The following is a 17,845-nucleotide window of genomic DNA, read 5'->3' as shown; positions in this document are numbered from 1 at the left end:
TTGTGAAGAGCCAAAGGCAAAGCAGCCAAGGCTCTTGGAGTCTGGACCTTGGGCAGGTTACAGCAGCAAGCTATTTTGGCATTCCTCCCTTGTCAGCCTGGCAGCATTGCAGGGAAAGGGGCCAGGCCTTGGGTGCTGCTTGGTGTCTCGGCCACATTTTGCCCAAATCCATCCTCCCAGACACTAACTCCTGGGAAAGAAACAGGCTGGAATCAGGGGCTCGGCAGGCTGTACCCAACCCCCTTCTGGTTCCCTTGCCCTGAGTTCCTCAGAGTTTTGCATCCTATTATTATTTTTTAAATGTGAAGGTGGCTGAGACCTTTTGCCCATACCACACAAGGTGTCTGAGACGGAAGGGTACCCGTTTCGCTGCCCTGGTGGCTGTGGACCTGCCTTGGAAGGGGAGGTGCAAGGTCAGGGATGGCCCTGGCTTCCCTGTATTGTTCTCTAGCCGAGCCCTCTCTGGTGCAACCCTGTATTCATTTTTATTTTTTACTTTTTGGGCCGCTGTGCCCCCTCGGCCGTGCTCGCACAGGCGGGGAGAGAGACGGCCTCCACCTGCGGTGTTTGGTGGCTCTGGGCCGGGGGCGCATGTGCAGGGCAGCCGAGTCGGTGCAGGGCGGCCCGCGGCCCTGTGTGGGCAGAGCTGTCAGCTCGGGGGCAGCTGGAGGGGTTTAGTTTTGTCTTGCTGGACACAAGCCTAGTTCAGGTGGCGCTTGACCAGTAGCAGCTGGCAAGCTCCGGGGCTGGGGGTTGTCAGCCGCAGCCTAGCCGTCCCGGCCTTTCAGCGGCACCCAGCGCTTTCGGCCTCATGGCTGCGAGGAGCAGTCGGCGGGGCGGGGCGGGGCGGGAGCGCGGCGGTGCCAGGGTCCCCGGCCCCACCCGCAGCAGCCGTCTCCTGCCCGGGGCTGAGGCGAGGCGGCGGCGGCAGGTCCCGCCCGGGCTGTGCAGCGCCGGGCTCCTCCCCCCGGCTCTTCTCCGGCGGCTGCAACAGGCGCCGCAGCTGCTGCCCCACACGCCGACGCCGACGCTGGCGCCGGGCGGTCCTTCCGCAGCCGGGAGCCAGGTAAGGCTGCGCCGCCCCCTGCAGGCTCGCCTCCCCTCGCCCCAGGGCGAGGAGCCCTGCCGCCCGCCCCGCCCCGCCCCGCCCCGCCCCGGCGGGTGCCGGTGCCGCCGGCGCAGCCCCCCGGGCCTGGGCAGGCGGCGCTACGGGCTCGGGACCCAGCGCTGATAGGGGCGGAGGAAAAGGCCTTCCTGTGCTCAACTTTGATGGACTTCTTGGTTGATGAATGCAGTGGGCTTCACAGAAGAGCAGCAGGTGCCTTCCTGCAAGCAGCAGAGAGAAAGCAGCTGCGGAGTTGTGACACATGTTCAAGCACTAACTTGGAGCAGGTTGGCTCTCTTGAGCGGTGCATAACTGTTTTTAGCGTGGGATCATGGCGGTGCAGGTGGCCTGTGTTAATGCCTTGTGTGCCTCACTGCTGCATTGCATGATCCTGGCTCAGGTGTCCAGGTTGTCGCTGTCTTGGTTGAGAGACACAAGGAGTCAAAGCTGGTGGTGGAGGGGAAGTCTCTTATTAGACCAGCTAGATTTTTGCAAAAAATGACTTTGCACTTGTGGCTGGTTTGAATGTGTTGCCCGATTCGCCAGTCAGTTGTGTGATAACTACTTTGCGCGTGTGGCCAGTTTTACTCTGCATGTGTGGGTAGTTTGAATTTGTTGCAGGATTCCCTAGTGAATGGTGTACACTGATAATACCTTTGCACATGAGGCTAGTTTAAGGTGTCATGGGATTTACTAGTGAATTTTGTGGTATGTGTAACAAGTAACAGGGGCCCCAGATATGGTAAGTTATAAAGTGACTGATGCTAATGTATGGTCCTGCTGCATATTACATGTGTGGCACAATTCACGGGTCAGCTGCCCAATGAATATAGACCCTCTACATGCAAAGTAAGACAAGTCCAATGTAATTATCATTGTTAACTGGTTCATACTGCAATAAACTAGACCAGCCACAAATGCAATGCAATTATCTCACAATAAAAATGACTATCCAGCTATAAAAAGGAGGCAACCACTGCTTGAAAATGTGCAACAACTCTACAGCTGGTTTCTATGCAACTTTAATTTGACCGTGTAGCAGGGCCCTATGTTGCAGAAACAGGTTTTAAAGAGGGATCTGAATGAGGAGTAATTTTGGCAAAAGGCTAGAGAGATCAGTTCCATTCTTAAGAGGTATTATGCAGGGGGAAGGTGAAGTTAGGAGTGGGTATAAAGAACAGGGCATAAAGACTAGTATCACTAGTGGAAGGAGGAAAAAGGAGTGTGATTAGGACACGATGGCTGCCATATATAAAGGAGGATCTGGCCTTGAACTGAGATAGTGAAACTTGATGTGGCACGCAAGGCAGGACTAATGAAGGGCCATGCATCTGTTTCATATTTGAGCAAAGAATAATATGTCTCCCCAAATATGTGTACATTGGCAAGCCAAAAAACAAACACCCACAGTGTATCCTCCAGCCCTGTGCACAATTCTCATTGACAGTAATTACAGCTTCTCAAAAGATCAAATATAACATGTAGCTCTGGGATTTATTTCTGTTAACATAGACACTTGTGCTCATTCTGACTATAAAAGTAATATTACTATATTCACAATGCTAGGTAGAACCTTTTTTATGCTTTCAGAACCTGGTTATTTTCAGGCAGCTGAAAAGACATTTTGTTATTGCAGCTGCCAATTAAAATGGGGCTCTTCTGCCTTTATTTTATTAGTACAAAAGTAAGTTAAGGTTGTGTACTTCTTTCTTTCCTGCTTAAGTGATGCAGACATTTGAGGCAGAAAAGGAGCCATAAAATCAAAATCAAAACCAAAGCCAGAGTGTAGTAGTGTATATGTTATGTTCTTAGTGAGTGAGAGGATTACCATTACCTAAATGGTGGGAAATTTCTATTTTTGGTCAAAATCAAATAGTTTTTTGTCTTATTAAGGTACTGTGAGCTGAAATACATAATATCGATAATTGTATGTGGCTTTAATTTGCATGTGCATTTGAGTGTAATTAGCACAATTTTGTACAATGAGGGATTTATTTGCAAATCTCTATTGTTTATACACATAGCTTTGATTTGGATTAGAAAATTTGTCCCTCTGTCTACACCAGTAGAATTGATCATCATATAACATTAAAATAAAAATAGTATATTTAAAGCAGGTGCCACATTAGATGCAAAACAAAGGGTGATTAAGGTAATACCTAATCTTCCTTTGGATTTCACTTCTCAGTACCACCTGCTTGCTGATCTTCCACTCCTTTAATTTCTGAATGGTTCTTATAAACACCCAATTTGGGTTGGTCTAATAAAAGATGTCAGATTTACCCAAAGAACATTGTTGGCCTATGTTCTTAGACAGACATGGCTACAAACTATCCCCTTATAAACACCCTGAACATTTTTAGGATCCTCTTTCACAGGCTTTTTCAAAGTTATACTTGATAGTTGAAAAATATCTATAAGTTATACACTGCTGACTACTTGATTATGTGAATTAGTCTGAGCTTCTCCAACATGGAGACTGAAAACAATTGAATAGGAAGGTGCACACACTTGTATCTATAATAAAAAGAGGAGACTTAAAATACTTCCCACCTACCTCCTTCCCAAAAGAATCTGCTTCTTCTAAATCATGTCTGATGACATTTCTGACAAAAAACCTTGTACTTCTGATGGCTCTTCCTTGCTAATGTAATGATGGGAAAGTGCAACTGGAGTGTGTTCTGCCTCTTGCATTACTACTGTAATTGTTTAAGCAGGTTTTGATAGCAGAAGCTTTTTATTGGCAACTGCGTGAATAAAACAGCAGCAGCAACAGTAAAAACAAACAAACAGAAACCCCCCAAACTCACACTTTGATATTTGGAGCTTGGGTTGAATTTGGGAGAGTTGATGATGGTGGAAAAAAACTTTCTACAAATAAACTATGCAAATTTTGGCTTGGAGTCCACGATAGTTGATAAAAGTTAAGTTATACCATGCCAATGTTATGTCACTTCTCAGAGTCGTGCTGCATTCTAAGAAAGATAGTGGGCAGAGTTATCAAGCAGATTAATCTGGTGCTGTCCAGAACTAAATGTGTATTCTGGGAGAGGGGGAGAGCCAGCTCTGGCTCTTCCTGTGGAGCTTTCGAACTTTCCCTTGCAGAACTCAGGTGCTCCCTGTGAAAGAAAAGGGAAAATTGATTCTGAAGAAGTGATAAATGGGGAGGAAGGTGCTCAAGTTCTTTGAAAAAATTACTGGGATTGCTCAAGGATTTTGAGAAAAAAGGAAATTTCTAGGCAAAAATCTTTTAATTTACAGTAAGGAATAAAAAATCTATGACATCAGCCAAAAGAGAACTTTAAGAAAAATGTATGCCTTTCAGAAAATTAATTTTCCTATGGATCCAAAGATAATATGTTATAATACTATATTGTATTTTATGGAATACCTACATATTTCCATTTATGCAGATATATACATGAAGTTATATACGTGAAGTAGTTTGGAACAAAGTTAAGGTTGCCCACAGTTATCCTCAGAACAATGGGGAACTCTGAGACAACCTTATATCGCCATAACAAACCAAGATATACTTCTGGGTCTCCTGATTTAGATAACAGCATTTTCAAGGCATCTTTCATATTTTTCAGAAAGATGAACTGCAAATGACAGTAGTGTCATTAGACACTCAGTTACTACTCTTGCTATAGAAGCCTTCTAGATTTTTTATTCATGCAATTATAACACTTATGAAAAGAAGACAAAGTTTAAAGTGACAATGAAACCATTATCACTCAGTATTAAACTATATATATGTCAGGATCAATTTTTGATTCAGTTATCCAGTGTTCTAGAGGTGCAGACTCTACCTTCTGCTTATGATTGTGAATTTTGTGGAGCTGCTCTAAAGTAGGAAGGATGGGGGGTTGATGTACAATTATTCCTCCTGTATAATGGCTTCTTAGTGTTTAAAAGGTATTCATAGGTAGACTGGTGATTTCTAAAAATTGTTAGTAAAAATGTTCAAAAATCAACAGTGCTTCCAAACTTATCACTGAAGGAGTTAGGAAGGAGTGAAAGTGGAGCCTGATGATGCTAAGAGAACAAAATCTAGTCTGTTTCTTTGACCTTAGCTCTATTCTTGTTTGTTCTTTCTCTTAAAGCTAACATTATACTTTTATTTAATTTTCAGCTTGTTTGTATTGGTATGTTTTATTTTTTTATTAAAACTCTGTGTTCTATTTGAAGGTACGTGTAATAAATGTTGTCAACGTAAAGAGTATTTTTTGGCCTAGGGATCTGTTCTTATATAATTATTTTTGGTTTAAGAAAGCAATACACTAGTATTAAGAGTCTTAATTTTTTGTGCCTTATGAGATATTTTCTCTGTAGTTGTGGCATTAGCTCATTAAAGAAATAGGATATGAGTGAACTGGGTAAGGTTCTTTCAGAAGTAGTCAGGCTTCTCTTTTTATTTTTGTTTCAATTGACTTGCATTGAAATTGAGGGATATTTTGAAGGAAGCTTTTAGTCGAGTTTTTGCAGTTTTCAAAAACAAACTAGTCTAGAATCAGGTGATCAAGACTTATGCAAACTGCTACATTTTACAGTTATAGGTAAGGGATTATTTTACCTTTCACTGGGTGTGTCTACGCAAAATGTTTATTGAAGAGTTGACTAGCTCTGCAGTAAACATCTTGGCATCTACATGTACAGGGCTATTATGTTAAAATAAATGGGAAAAAAAACTCCACAGCAGAGAGTAGTACTTGTATTTATAAGTACTACCCTGCTGTGCAGCACTGCATGTGGAGACGCTGACGCAGCTGGCTGGGGCCATGAGGGTGCTTCAGTGCAGGTGCTGCCTGCCAGCTAGCCCTGCTCTGGAGCACCCTTGTGGCCCAGCCAGTTCCTCCGAAGCACGTTGAGCCAGGTCGGAACATCCCTGGACTGGCAGGCTGTCCTCCAGAGGTAGCCGGACCTGCTCCAACCCAGCTCGTGCTGTGTTCCCAGGCGTACGTTCAAATAGTTCCCCTGGGAGCAGTAAACTCCGGCACAGCAGGTGCCAGAGTTTATTGCTGTGCAGTAATTGTACATACCCACTTTGAATAATATTAGAAAGAAGTAAATGAATGTGACAGTGAGCTGTTAGCTCTGTGTGTGTGTCTGTGTCTATACTGTTCATGATCTACATCCTTATAAAGATTAGAAGTATGACAAAGTCAAGAAAACCTTGGCTTTGAAGGTACGAATTTATGAATTTTGGAATGAAGTAGTTATTGCATGTTTGTTTTAACTGGCTAATTTTTTCCTTTCAGTGAATTATTCCAAAACTGTTTGGTTTGGTCCAGGCTAAGCAGCTGTGCACAAAAGAACATTCTGTACTGAATAAGAAACGATGATCAAGAAACCTTAATAGATGTTTTTTGTATACATATGTACATGCTGAATGTAAGTGGAGGGAAAATTTATAATTTGGTTTGATTGTTATATTAGCTGGAATAAAGCATTGGGTGAACATTATTTTGTTCGAAATGTTTAGCTTAGGAGCCCCACACTGGAGTCTCATCAGTTTGTCAAGGTTACTGTGGAAGTATGAGACCAAGTAATTTTAAACCCCTCTTAGGGATTGTCCTATTGCTTTACGTTTGTATAATACTTATTAGTAGGAGGTCCGAGTCTGTGAATAGTCTTGATGGATGCTACTATACTACAAGTAATGGTAAAACTGTATTACTAGCTGTGTATAGTTTGGTGGCTGAATTGTAGTGTTAGGATAATGGGGAGATAGATGTATATGTCTGGCTCAGAGGATTGTTATAGAAAAAGAGCGTGTAAGTGCTGTCTGAAGAGAACATGCAGTTATTCTACATGCAGTTTTAAAATCAAAGGAGGTATTCATTTAATATATTATCCTTTATACTTTGCTGTATATGCTGCAAGGCTCTGGAAAAGGTGGATGACCAGGGCCCCTGTTTTGCATTATGCATTTGGACCAAGAAGGCAGGCCTCTTGCATATATGAAGCTCCAAGTGCAGTAGCACTGTGTGGATCTGCCAGTGTGATCACAGGGACCTAAATCCTTTGTTCACCTCCACCTATATGTCCTTTTGAAGAACTTGTTTGTGTGAGGGAAGGGGGTCAAAAACTGAGTTTCGGGTCAGTCAAGGCCTTTCTTTGACTTCTCCAGGTAAGGAGATATGCCCTCTTTTGTATTTAGCAAGCAGCTGTCAGATCATGACAGGTAAGAAACATATCTGGGATTTTTGGTGAATTTAAGTTAATTTAAATCAGTACAGCCTGGTAGCAGTGATGCTGTCATAAAAAAGCAGATACAGTTTTGGTCTGCAGTAATCAGACTTTGCATGCAAGATGTGAAAGTATCACCCTACTTCATGCTGTTTGGGCCTCAGTTGGAACTCTGTTTCGAGTTTTGAGTGCCCCGCTTTAAGAACATGCAGAACTGTTTTCGAACTGGGATACATGGTACTTTGCCAAGGGACACATGCCTCAATTTGAATAATGGTGGTAGAGTTTCTGGTTAGTCGGCCATGTAGCGTAGTGGTGTTGCTGTGCATTGGCGATGGTGTCAATACAGGTTTTCCCTCAATTTATGCGATGACCCTTTTTATACGGAAAATTCATTATATGCAAGGTAAATTCACTCCTATGCAATTGGGATAGGACCCCCCCCGCCCCAAGCAGGTAAGTTTGTGGGGGAAGGGGAAAGGGCTGTGGGGCCAGGGCCCGCTCACCCCAGCTCCTGCTGCGAGCAGCTGGGCTGCACCGTGCCCTGAACCGTCTGGGGCTCTCCTTGTCCTCACTCACCCCAGCTCCTGGGCTGCACTGTGTTGTGGTACAGGTAGGTAGTGTTGGCTGTTTCCAGGTCTGCTGCAGCAGGTACTGGAGTGAGTGGGACAAGTGGAGCACTGGAGGGTTTGGGGCATGATATAGTCCGATGGCTGCAGGCAGTTGGCATCGGCTGCTCCTGGGTCACTGCAGAGGGGGCTGGGGTGAGTGGGGAGAAGTGGAGGCCTGGGGCTGCAGCAGGGAGCAAAGCAGAGAGAACTGTAAGTGGGTTTGGGGCAGGGGGACGCGGCTCTTGGTGCTACATGCACCCCGGGAGGTTCTGTGGGCTGGGGGTTGCACCAGGCTCTTCCTGGGGGGTGGGGCGTGTGCCTCTGAATATGTGCACGGAATGAGAACAGGCTGCCGCTGCAGGCTGGGGCCTGCGGCAGTACTGGAAGGGCAAGTTGGGGGCAGATATAGTGAATTTTGGGGTGATAGCAGTCCTCCACCTTGAGCACTGGGAAGAGCTTGTTGCTGCCACTGGTCCCAGCGTACTCTTATTCAGCGCACAGCGCCAGGGGCATTTGCCCCTGGGAAGAGCCTGGCACAGCCCCTCAGCCCACAGCCTTCTTGGGGTGTGTGCAGCAGCAAGAACTGCACCCTGTACCCCATACCCACTTACAGTTCCCTCCACTTTGCTCCCTGCTGCAGCCCCGGGAGCAGCTGATGAGCTGTGCTGCACCCTTCCCCCTGCCCTGTCCCTAATCCCATTCTTACTCCTTCCCTCCCTCACCGCTGTGGGAATGTATCCCTATTTCTTACATTATAAATTGGAATCTCTTTATGTGAATTCCATTTATGCGCAGTTTTCCAGGAATGCATGTACCGCATAAATCGAGGGAAACCTGTACTCTTTCTAAAGAGTGAACATGCAGAGACACTTCGGGTGTAGGACAGATGTAGCCAAAAACATTTGAAAACCACTGATGCAGAGAAACTGGAAAGGATTCTGAGGCAAACAACAAAGATAAAGGGGTTGGAATACAAGGTGTATGAGGAAAAGCCAAAGGAATTAAATATGGAGAGGAGAAGATTATGGGAAGACATATGATGGACATTTTCAAATAACTGAAAGACTGCCATAAAGAAAATGTAGATAATTTTTTCTTCCTTGCCATGGATTGCAGGACATGAGATAAACCAGAGTTAGAGTAAATTCTAGGAAAAACATCTTGCCATATGAATGGTTGAAGAATGGAACAACTGCCTAGGGAAAGTGTGGAATCTACTTCATTGAGGGCTTTAAGAAGAGCTTGGAGAAGCATCTGAGATGGCTTAGGAACAGCAATCCTGCATCTGTGCATGGAGGGGTGGGAGAGAGAAGGGGAGTGGGACAGTGGACTAGATGACCCTTGAGGTGCCTTCCAACCCTGTAAACACAGTCAGTGCAATACAAATGGTAATAATGGAAAATCTCTTTATAAAAAACCTTTTAATAAAGCAAAGTGGCTGAATGAAAATCACCTTTAAGTGGAATAAAGGTATCATTACTAGATTTTTTTTCTGTGCACTTTGCCTTCTCTAAGTTCTCTAGTATGTGTAAATTGGAAATGTTTGATAATCAAAGTCTTTTCCATTAAACAGTATTGACTCGAGACCTATTTCCATTAAGTTTTTCAGCTACAGATTTCCTTCTGCAGTTTTACAGCGTTAGAAGCAGCAGTGTTAAAAGAAAACTTGGGTATATGCATGTCTCAGTTGACTAGAGAAGAATAAATTGTGAGAGACCAGGGGAAATATCAATGGACAGAAATGATTGCATAAAAGCTGTTAACATAATTTTAACTTGTTTGTCTGTTTAGTGTGAGCCTCTCGGCCTTTTGGATAGGGCAGGATATACATTAACAAATCCATTAATAAACGTCAGAAATTTATGATCTTAATCACATTGGGTAGATTTGGAGAGATGGGAAATGCAAATTCTATTTAAATGGGGGAAACAGATTTTTAAAACTTCTGTTAGGTATATTTTATTATTTTAAAATTTTGTTAATAAGCACTGCTAATTATATTCTATGGTGTCTTTCAGTTACAACAATTATGAAGTGCAGAGATTTCCTATTATTTCCAGTAGCAGGATGGTGTAAATTGGTAATAATTTGGTACACAACATACACTTAGCTCTTCAGCAGTAGTGGACTAAATACATGTACACCAGGCTTTGTCATACTATGTTGCATCATAATGCAGTTTTATGATGTTCATTACTAAGCTGAATTAAACTTGCATATAAAAAGGAATTCTTTATAGCTTGATTTCGCTTCTGTTGTAGCTAATGAGAGTTTGACTGGCAAAGCTTGAAACTGGAAAGTTTGCTGTTTTACATGCAAATGCTACCCATTTCTTTGCAGATGGCTCTATGGCATAGGGGAAGTGATGTAGTTCTGTTTCGTAGAGGGATGTTGTATGGATAATGCCAGGAACCTGTTGGTTCTGCACTCATTGGGTACAGTGTTTTTTAGTGGCACTCAGTACAATTATGTGTAATGCAATTTGTGTGTATGTGTGTGTGTTGTGGGGGGTGGACAGTGGAGAATCTGCTACTTTGTGAAGCCACCAGTTTGTCTCCTGGAACATGAATTATATGTTACTGTGTTATCAGTGTCCTGGAAATCTAAGATATTTTTTAGGCTGAAGCAGTTGTCCCAGGGCATCTTTGATTCGGCTCCATGGCCTGGGTGAGGAAAGCCACTTCTCGGTTGCCCTTCCTCCCCCCCTCCCAACTGTCTTCACGCACATGTGTGCACACACACTGAATTCCAGCATTGAGCTGATTTAATTGCACTAAGCACTTGGGCTAGGGGAAGGGTTTGGGTTATTTGTGTAAAACTTCTTCTAAACATCAATGTATGATAATAAGTAAAGAGTTCTGTTTTTCATTTTTTTTGTGCATTTGTTTTTGTGCTGATATGTTAACAAGATCTTATGCGGGAAGCATAAAGAGAATCCAGTAAGTACCTTTTTATTTCCAGGAAATGCAGTTATAAAATGGTGATTATCAGAAGGTTTGTTTCTAGAAACCAGCAGCAGATTTTAAAGCACTAGAACCAGACTTGTCCCCAATATATACTATTCTGATAAAGTCATACCATTTGCAAGTTATAGTTATTTATTAGGTTGTAAAAATATTAGCAGAATTACTTGATTTGACACTTTTTTAACTTCACTGTAAGTAAATTTCAAATCCTGATGTTGAGTTATACCAGTTCAGTCTATTCCTGAAAATACTAAGTTAGAAATTCAATAAAAACTGTGGATTGGTTTGTACATTGTTATAAATCTTATGTTGGAAAGGTCACAAAATTCAAGATCTCTTTGCAACTGTAATAACTTAGCATGGTCATTCATCTTTTCATTTTTTTCCAGTTGCTAATCAAACCAACATTGGCCATTTAAGCTACTCAGCTCTACTAGGTAAGAAACTATCATTGCTCAGGGTAAACTGAAATTCAGATGACCTACTTATTTATATTATTTATTGTCTGTCATCAGTATTATGCTAGACACTTTACAGGCAGGTATGAAGAGAACCACCATATCCCCAAACATCTGTAACGGGGCAGCAACCTATGACCTGTGGGCTGGATCTAGCCTGCAGATGTGGTGCTTGGGTAGTGGGCACTTTCTCCCTGCTTCCGCAGGGAGAAATGATGGCAGCAGTTGCCAGGTCCTTGCTCCTGTCTTCCTGGCTGACTCTGACCCAAATTGGTTCATTCCAGCCTGCAGCTTAAAAGGGCTGCTGATTCCTGATCTATAACACAGAATATAAATGAAGGTCGAGGGAATGGAAGGTAGTCTGAAGCCCAGGTTTCTGGTCATTTTTATTTTTGGATATGGTATGAACTTAACTTTTTCAGAAATTAAGACTTGTACAGGTTTGTTGCACAATTGTAATCCTCAAAAGGAAGGACTAAATGACGTTTCTCTCCGCACAAAGACCTAGCATGTGAAAAGGCTTATACAGGGAACCCTGCCTTTCCCATACTTTGCATGCTCACAGGAGGCAGGAGGACAGTAGTGTGCACTCTTGAAACACGCACGCATTAGATTTGTGTGTGTGTTTGTTCTTTGTTGAAGTGCTACAACAGTTTATGCAAAGACCAACTTTCATACTATAAAAGAGGTAATTTAGGTTGAAATATTAGTCAGTGTGATCATTTGTGCAGATGAGAACATGTTAGATTCCCTTGCAAACAGCGTAGAGAGCAGAGTTATAGTTCAGTTAGGTGGCATGTCACAGTGCAAAAGCAGATCAGACTTGCCTTTCATTTTGCTGTCATGCACAATGCCTGGATATTAAATGATGTTGTTTCCTGCTGGCTGATTTATAAACACTGCTGGTGGCAGTAATTGTGACTTGATGACAGGTCCAGGATAGGAGTTAATGGGCTTCATCTTTTCTGTAATGTGGCACTTTTGGATTGGATTATCCTGTGTGGAAAAGCTTCTTGAGTTATTTTTTGTAACCCTGCACAAACATGAGCATGCTTGATATGTAGTTAGTTTTAGGGTCATATTCAGGGCCAGCTGCAGAATAAAGAACTTTGTCTGTGCTTGGCAATCAGAATGAAGCACCAAACCCTTACTTCCCCCTCTCTTCTGCCTGCACTCCCTCCCCTTTGCCAAACTAAGGGAGTCTTGTATCTGAGCCCATTTATTGACTAAATGCTGACTGATTTTATCACTGTTTGCTGACCAGTCTTTTTCAGGGAACCTGGTCTGCTAGTCAGACTTTGGTTTCAGAATGGTTCCTGAATGGTTCCAGTGTAGGAAGGGATCTACTAAGTTTGTCATAAAGGTTCACTATGGCTTGGCACTTGTGACTAAGGATCAGGCAAAAAAAAATTGTGTAAAAAATTGCATAAAATATCCAGCCTTTGCAAGATTTATTTGTGTGCAAGCAAAAAATAGTCTGCAAAAACTGTCTGCTAAAGGAGGGTTTTTTGGTGGAAACTGTGCAGATGAGTCCTGGAGGAGGGGAAACGTTCAAAGTATACCTACCTCAGAGCAGGCTATACGTATGCATTAACAAGCTATGCACAACACAACCATGTTATTCCTGGAAAATGTTCAACTCTAATAGTAAACCACATCTGAGTGGAGGCAGACTTCTATTAAGACAGATTCTCTCTCTTTTTCAGTCTCTTCTGGTAAGCTGAAGAATATTTGTACCTAGTACTTCTCATCCACCTTGATTTTTCTAACGATGGGGAGTTGTTTCTGGTATGAGTTTTCTAATTTTTTAAGAGTTTTATTTTTAGGCAATGGTACTTGTGGATGCAGCGAAAGAAGAAATTGAAATATAAAATTAGACATCAACCTAGTTATCATGACTGTATTTAAAATATTTTCATTGACTTTGTAAGCAACTGCTTCTCATTTTGAAGTGCTTTGCGTAACCAGAAATAAAGACCTTGGTGCCTTTTGGATGCCTCATGTAAAGGAATTACAAAATCCCAGATACTTTTTAATTTGCATGTCAAAGATGCAGATAACACTCCTTTTTCTGCTTCTAATGATTTTATACTCAACAAGTCTTACTGCTTCATTTATTGTCAATATTAATGTCTAAGTAGTTGGACTTGAAAGTTCACTGACATGTTGTGTTTGTTATGCACGCTATAAAAAAACACACATTAACTAAAAATGACACCCTCATTTTACACCAGCATTTTTTCCTTGTGGTAGAGAAATTCATAGGAACTGTATTTTTGATAAATTTAGTCTCATTTAATTTCCTAATTGTGATAGACATTTAGATGCTATGGTGATGGGCACAGTGTAAAAACTTGATATCGACACCTCGCGATTCAGTGTGTGATAATTACTCTGGTTTATTTTGTATCTAGATGCTGTGACAATGGAGTTGAGCTGCACTGAAGTACCTCTTTATGTAAGTTCTGTGACATTAGGCTTCTGCCCTAAGAAGCTTTTTCTTTAGCTTATTCAAAGGCAGAATGAATGAAACAAACTTTTCTCTGGTTGATTGAGACTTCGAGCTATTTTCTAATTCTGTTGTGTGTAGGTATGGTACTCTTTGAATAGTATGTCTTACATTACTGAAATGAGTGTAACCTATTTTTCCTTCACAGTCATTTCTGTCTACCTTTTTAATATAGTAATTACAGTTCTTAGAATTTAATTGGCTATGAGGGGATGACAGCCATTCTGTAGTTTGTTATAGCAGTTCCTGTTATAAGTCCAAATTTGCCATTCTCTCCACTTTCCTTCTCATCAATGCACAGTAAGTCATATCAGTCAACCTTGGTAGGTTATATTTTGAACTAAGGTAGAATATTTCTACAAAATTTGAAATGATTGGATAAGAAACTTTTGAATGATGCTGTATTAAAAATAAAGGAACTTTGTTAAAGTTCAAGAAGCACCCAACTGATGAGAGCCTAGAAATCAGGGCCTACACATCTGTAGTCTACTCCATCTGTGAGGCATTTAAATGTGATCCCAGTATACTCTGCTCAAGCCCCAAAACAGTTAGTTAATGCCAAGCTGGCTGGGTCCTTCTCTTCACAGGCTTAGTCATCAGGCTGAGATAATAGTGCCTTATAAAAGATGTGTTAACATTTTTTTTCATTGATTTGGGGATGGTGGAATAATATCACAGCTAGGCAGCTAACAGGTAGAATAAGATGTGATCCACAGTGCACAAAACTGTCTGCTGGGCTTCTAAGTTGTGATGAGAGATTCTGGACCAAAGTTTATACTATTACACTTTTTAATTTGAATTTAGTTAACTTTTGAATTATTAATGCTTACTTCAGAATATCTGCTGTAGCAAGCTAGGTGTCAAACGACCGCCGGAGTTGTTCATTAACAATTATATCTTTAGCCCTTCTTTTGCAAAAATAGTCCTCAAATATAGTCTGATGATTTAGAGAGGCATGTCAATGGGAAAAAAGAGAATTTCAGCAAGAGGTTTGCAAGGGAGAAGTTGGCAAGTCTTCCAGAGCTCTCTTTGATTTTAGTCTCCTTGAAGACCTGAAGATGGTTCACAAGGTGGGGGCTTTTGCTCACACTTGTGCAGATGTTTGAAGCTTAAGGGCTGTAGGGAGTAGGATGTAGGGAAGGTTAGCAGGGCATACCGTTTTACTTCATAGGAGAGGAAAACCATTCATTGGCTTTAGGAGGCTTATCAAATCTCTTCCCAAGTCGTAAGAAGTTTGTTGGAGGAACTTACCTACGTATCAGACTCATTAAGAACCCCTATCAGGTTTGAGCCATGGGAAGCATGTCAGTAGCGATTCTCAACCCGATACAAACTGCAGTAGGTTTGTTTGTCTGAAACAAACTTCTTTGCTCACTGGGGGCCCTAATAGGAAGGGCGTGGTTTAAATCACAGACCCAGCTCACAAATATCATAGCCTGATCATGGTGGGGGCTACCATTTTCATGTCCTCCCCCCCACCACACACCCCCTGATTGGCTGAGGGGGCAGGTTTAGGGCCATCTGGCTGGCTGAGTCTAGTCCCCAGTGTCAGACCAGGGGGGAAGAATCAGAAGTGTCCAATAGGGGATGGGGGGAGGGCAAAAGGGTTTCAAGGCAGGTTGTGGGGGCTGGAGTGTGGGCAGCTGCTGCATCTGAGCCTCACTCGCCCTTGCCCTTGCCCTTCCCCTGCCCCTGCTTACACATGGGGGGCTGCTGCCGCTCACCCACTGCTGGCCCCGCCTCTGCTTCCAGCTCCACCGCATGCAGGAAACCTGCTGGGAACTCCTCAGCAAGTGGCCATATTGTGGCATTTCATTGCAAATTGCATTTTTCATGTAAATGACTTCATTTTCTGATTTTTCACAAAAAATGTGAAATCAAGATTTAAATCAGGCCCTACAAATAGGAGTATTTTGCATTGTAGTTGGGTAAGGAGGTAGTGGCTGGTTGACCTTCAAAGATCCTGTCAAGGCCTAGGCTGATAAATATTTAAGAACTTCATAAGTTGTGTGTCAGCAGTTTTGGGGTGATTGGTATCTTGATGAACTTTGCAAGTCTGCCAGAAGTTGGAATTGTAGGCAATGCTGCACCTCCACCCACATGCTGGGAAGAGCTGGACCTGTGCTGGGTGGTGGTGGCGCTGAGAGTGGAGAAGCGACAAAATTTGGGGTGGATGCAGCATTCTCCCAGCGCCACCAGTGCCTGCTCTGAGCCCAGCCCCCGCTGAGAAGAGCTCTGTGCAACCCTGGCCCCATCCCACCCTGCCCAGACCCAGACCCAGGGGCACATGGCCCCCCCCCCCCATACCCTCCTGGGGTGCAAGCAGTGGCAGGAGCTGCCTTCCCCTCCCCACGAGCTTCAGCTCCAGCCCTCCCCTGCCCCAGCTGGGCAGCACCTGCTCTTGCCCCTCCCCCCTCCCTCACTGCAGGGGGGGCGTTGATCTGCCCCTCCCACACCCCTTCCTTCCTCCCTCCCCTTCCACCACAATGCTCTGACCAGCTGAAGGCAGTTGTATTGGAAATAGGATCGGTATTGGCTGATATGCCTCCTTAAATATTGGGTATCAGCCCCCAAAATCTCTATCAGTGCACCCCTAAGCAGGGGCATTTGTTTTCTCTTAGCAAGCTTCCTTTAGGATACGCATAGGTTCTCCTGCTTTATTTGTGTAGTTTTCATAGAAAACACAGATCAATATTTAGTTTAGATGGCAAAGTCTGTTTTTTTTTGTGAAGATCTCATGTCTATTTTCATTAACCAGTTCTCTGGCTTGTTGAATTTGTCTAAAATTCCCTGCATAAAAATGTATAGAAAGAGATTTCTAAAGAAGGCTCTCAAGAAGGGGTGGGTATATATCTCCATTGGAATTGATTCAAGTATATCCCTATTTTGTTTTTCAGTCCCTTTTGATAGTGGTGGAGGAACAAGGATGCAAAACTGTGATATTTGTATGCTGAGCACATGCAACTCGACTGTAGCATAACAATGGGTGGGTGAGAAGGACATAGGTTGTAGGGGGCACTGGTGCCTCACTCCTTTCCCTGCCCTCCCCTCCCCCCGCACACACCTTGCACCTTGCCTGCAGGGGCTTTGATTCCAGGTCTTGCTTGCAGGTATTTAGAGTTCTGACAAATTGGTGTTTAAATGGTTGCTTGACACCTGTTGCCAGCAAAAAATAAAAAAGCTGATATTTCCCTATGCAGCAGGAAACCTCTGGCTGCTGCTCCTGCACTGTGTGCCACCACTGCCCAGGATGCAGAACTTGCCAGTTATACCCCTGAAAGTTGAAAACAATTCAGTAGTAAATTGTAATGCATTATTCCCTGTAATGCAACAGGGTAAAAATCCAATTACAGAACCTATAAATGTTATGATTTGAAAAATAAATTATAATGGAAGAGAACATTTTAAAGACTTCAAACACACGTCCTTCTTTTAATTGAAGGACATATTTCTGGCTTCTAATAGGTAAAGTATTGTTGTTGTTACAAATTTTTCTTTTGGTAAGCTTGTTGAAAGTTTAGGGTTACTAAATGATGATAAAATAGCATAATATAATAAAGCTTTTTCTATTCAGTCCAGGCACATGATAATTATGACATACTGCTTGAATCAATGCAGTTTTAACTGATATAAAATGAATTTGGAATGACTTCTGTGGTTTTTTTTCCCCTTATTATTTTATTTTTCCCTTTCTGTAAAGAATATACTGCAGAGATTATTCATTTAGCAGTCTAGTGAATGTGGTATCTGTCCATTTGCTAACATAGCATAAATCCATCTTGTCACATATGGAAAAGTACTGTATTTAGGCAGCTGCTGTTTCAGTTTTATGTAATAAATGTACTGTATTTACTCAAATATAAAATGATACACCCCCTGCAAAAGAATGGAGAAAAAGCCCATTATCTTATACTTGTATATGAAGTAGAATGGGCAGCAGGTGGCTGAACCTCAGACCCAAGTCAGACCCACAGCAGCCTCCTGCTTCCTCTCCATTTTCCCTC

General features: G+C 42.7%; 1 protein-coding gene across 3 annotated transcripts in view; it reads left to right on the top strand.

Moving 5' to 3' along the window:
* Positions 1–819: 819 nt before the first annotated feature.
* ARHGEF28 (Rho guanine nucleotide exchange factor 28) overlaps positions 820–17,845 on the top strand; it is a 227,931-nt gene continuing 210,905 nt past the window's right edge. The window contains exons 1-4 of one of the 3 annotated variants that reach the window (XM_090038114.1): positions 820–1,066; positions 11,264–11,311; positions 13,039–13,120; positions 13,747–13,790. In XM_090038114.1, the coding sequence (XP_089894240.1) occupies positions 13,758–13,790 (33 nt within the window). In that variant the 5' untranslated portion in view covers positions 820–1,066; positions 11,264–11,311; positions 13,039–13,120; positions 13,747–13,757. The remainder of the gene's footprint in view (positions 1,067–11,263; positions 11,312–13,038; positions 13,121–13,746; positions 13,791–17,845) is intronic. The other 2 variants (XM_090038116.1, XM_090038115.1) reach the window with 2 other exon arrangements.

This window comes from Crocodylus siamensis, chromosome 3 (assembly GCF_052110815.1).
Source record: "Crocodylus siamensis isolate JL-2025a chromosome 3, ASM5211081v1, whole genome shotgun sequence".
Classification (NCBI taxonomy): Eukaryota; Metazoa; Chordata; order Crocodylia; family Crocodylidae; genus Crocodylus; species Crocodylus siamensis.
Note: the sequence above shows the minus strand (reverse complement) of the source record. Positions and strands in the feature narration are given on the sequence as shown.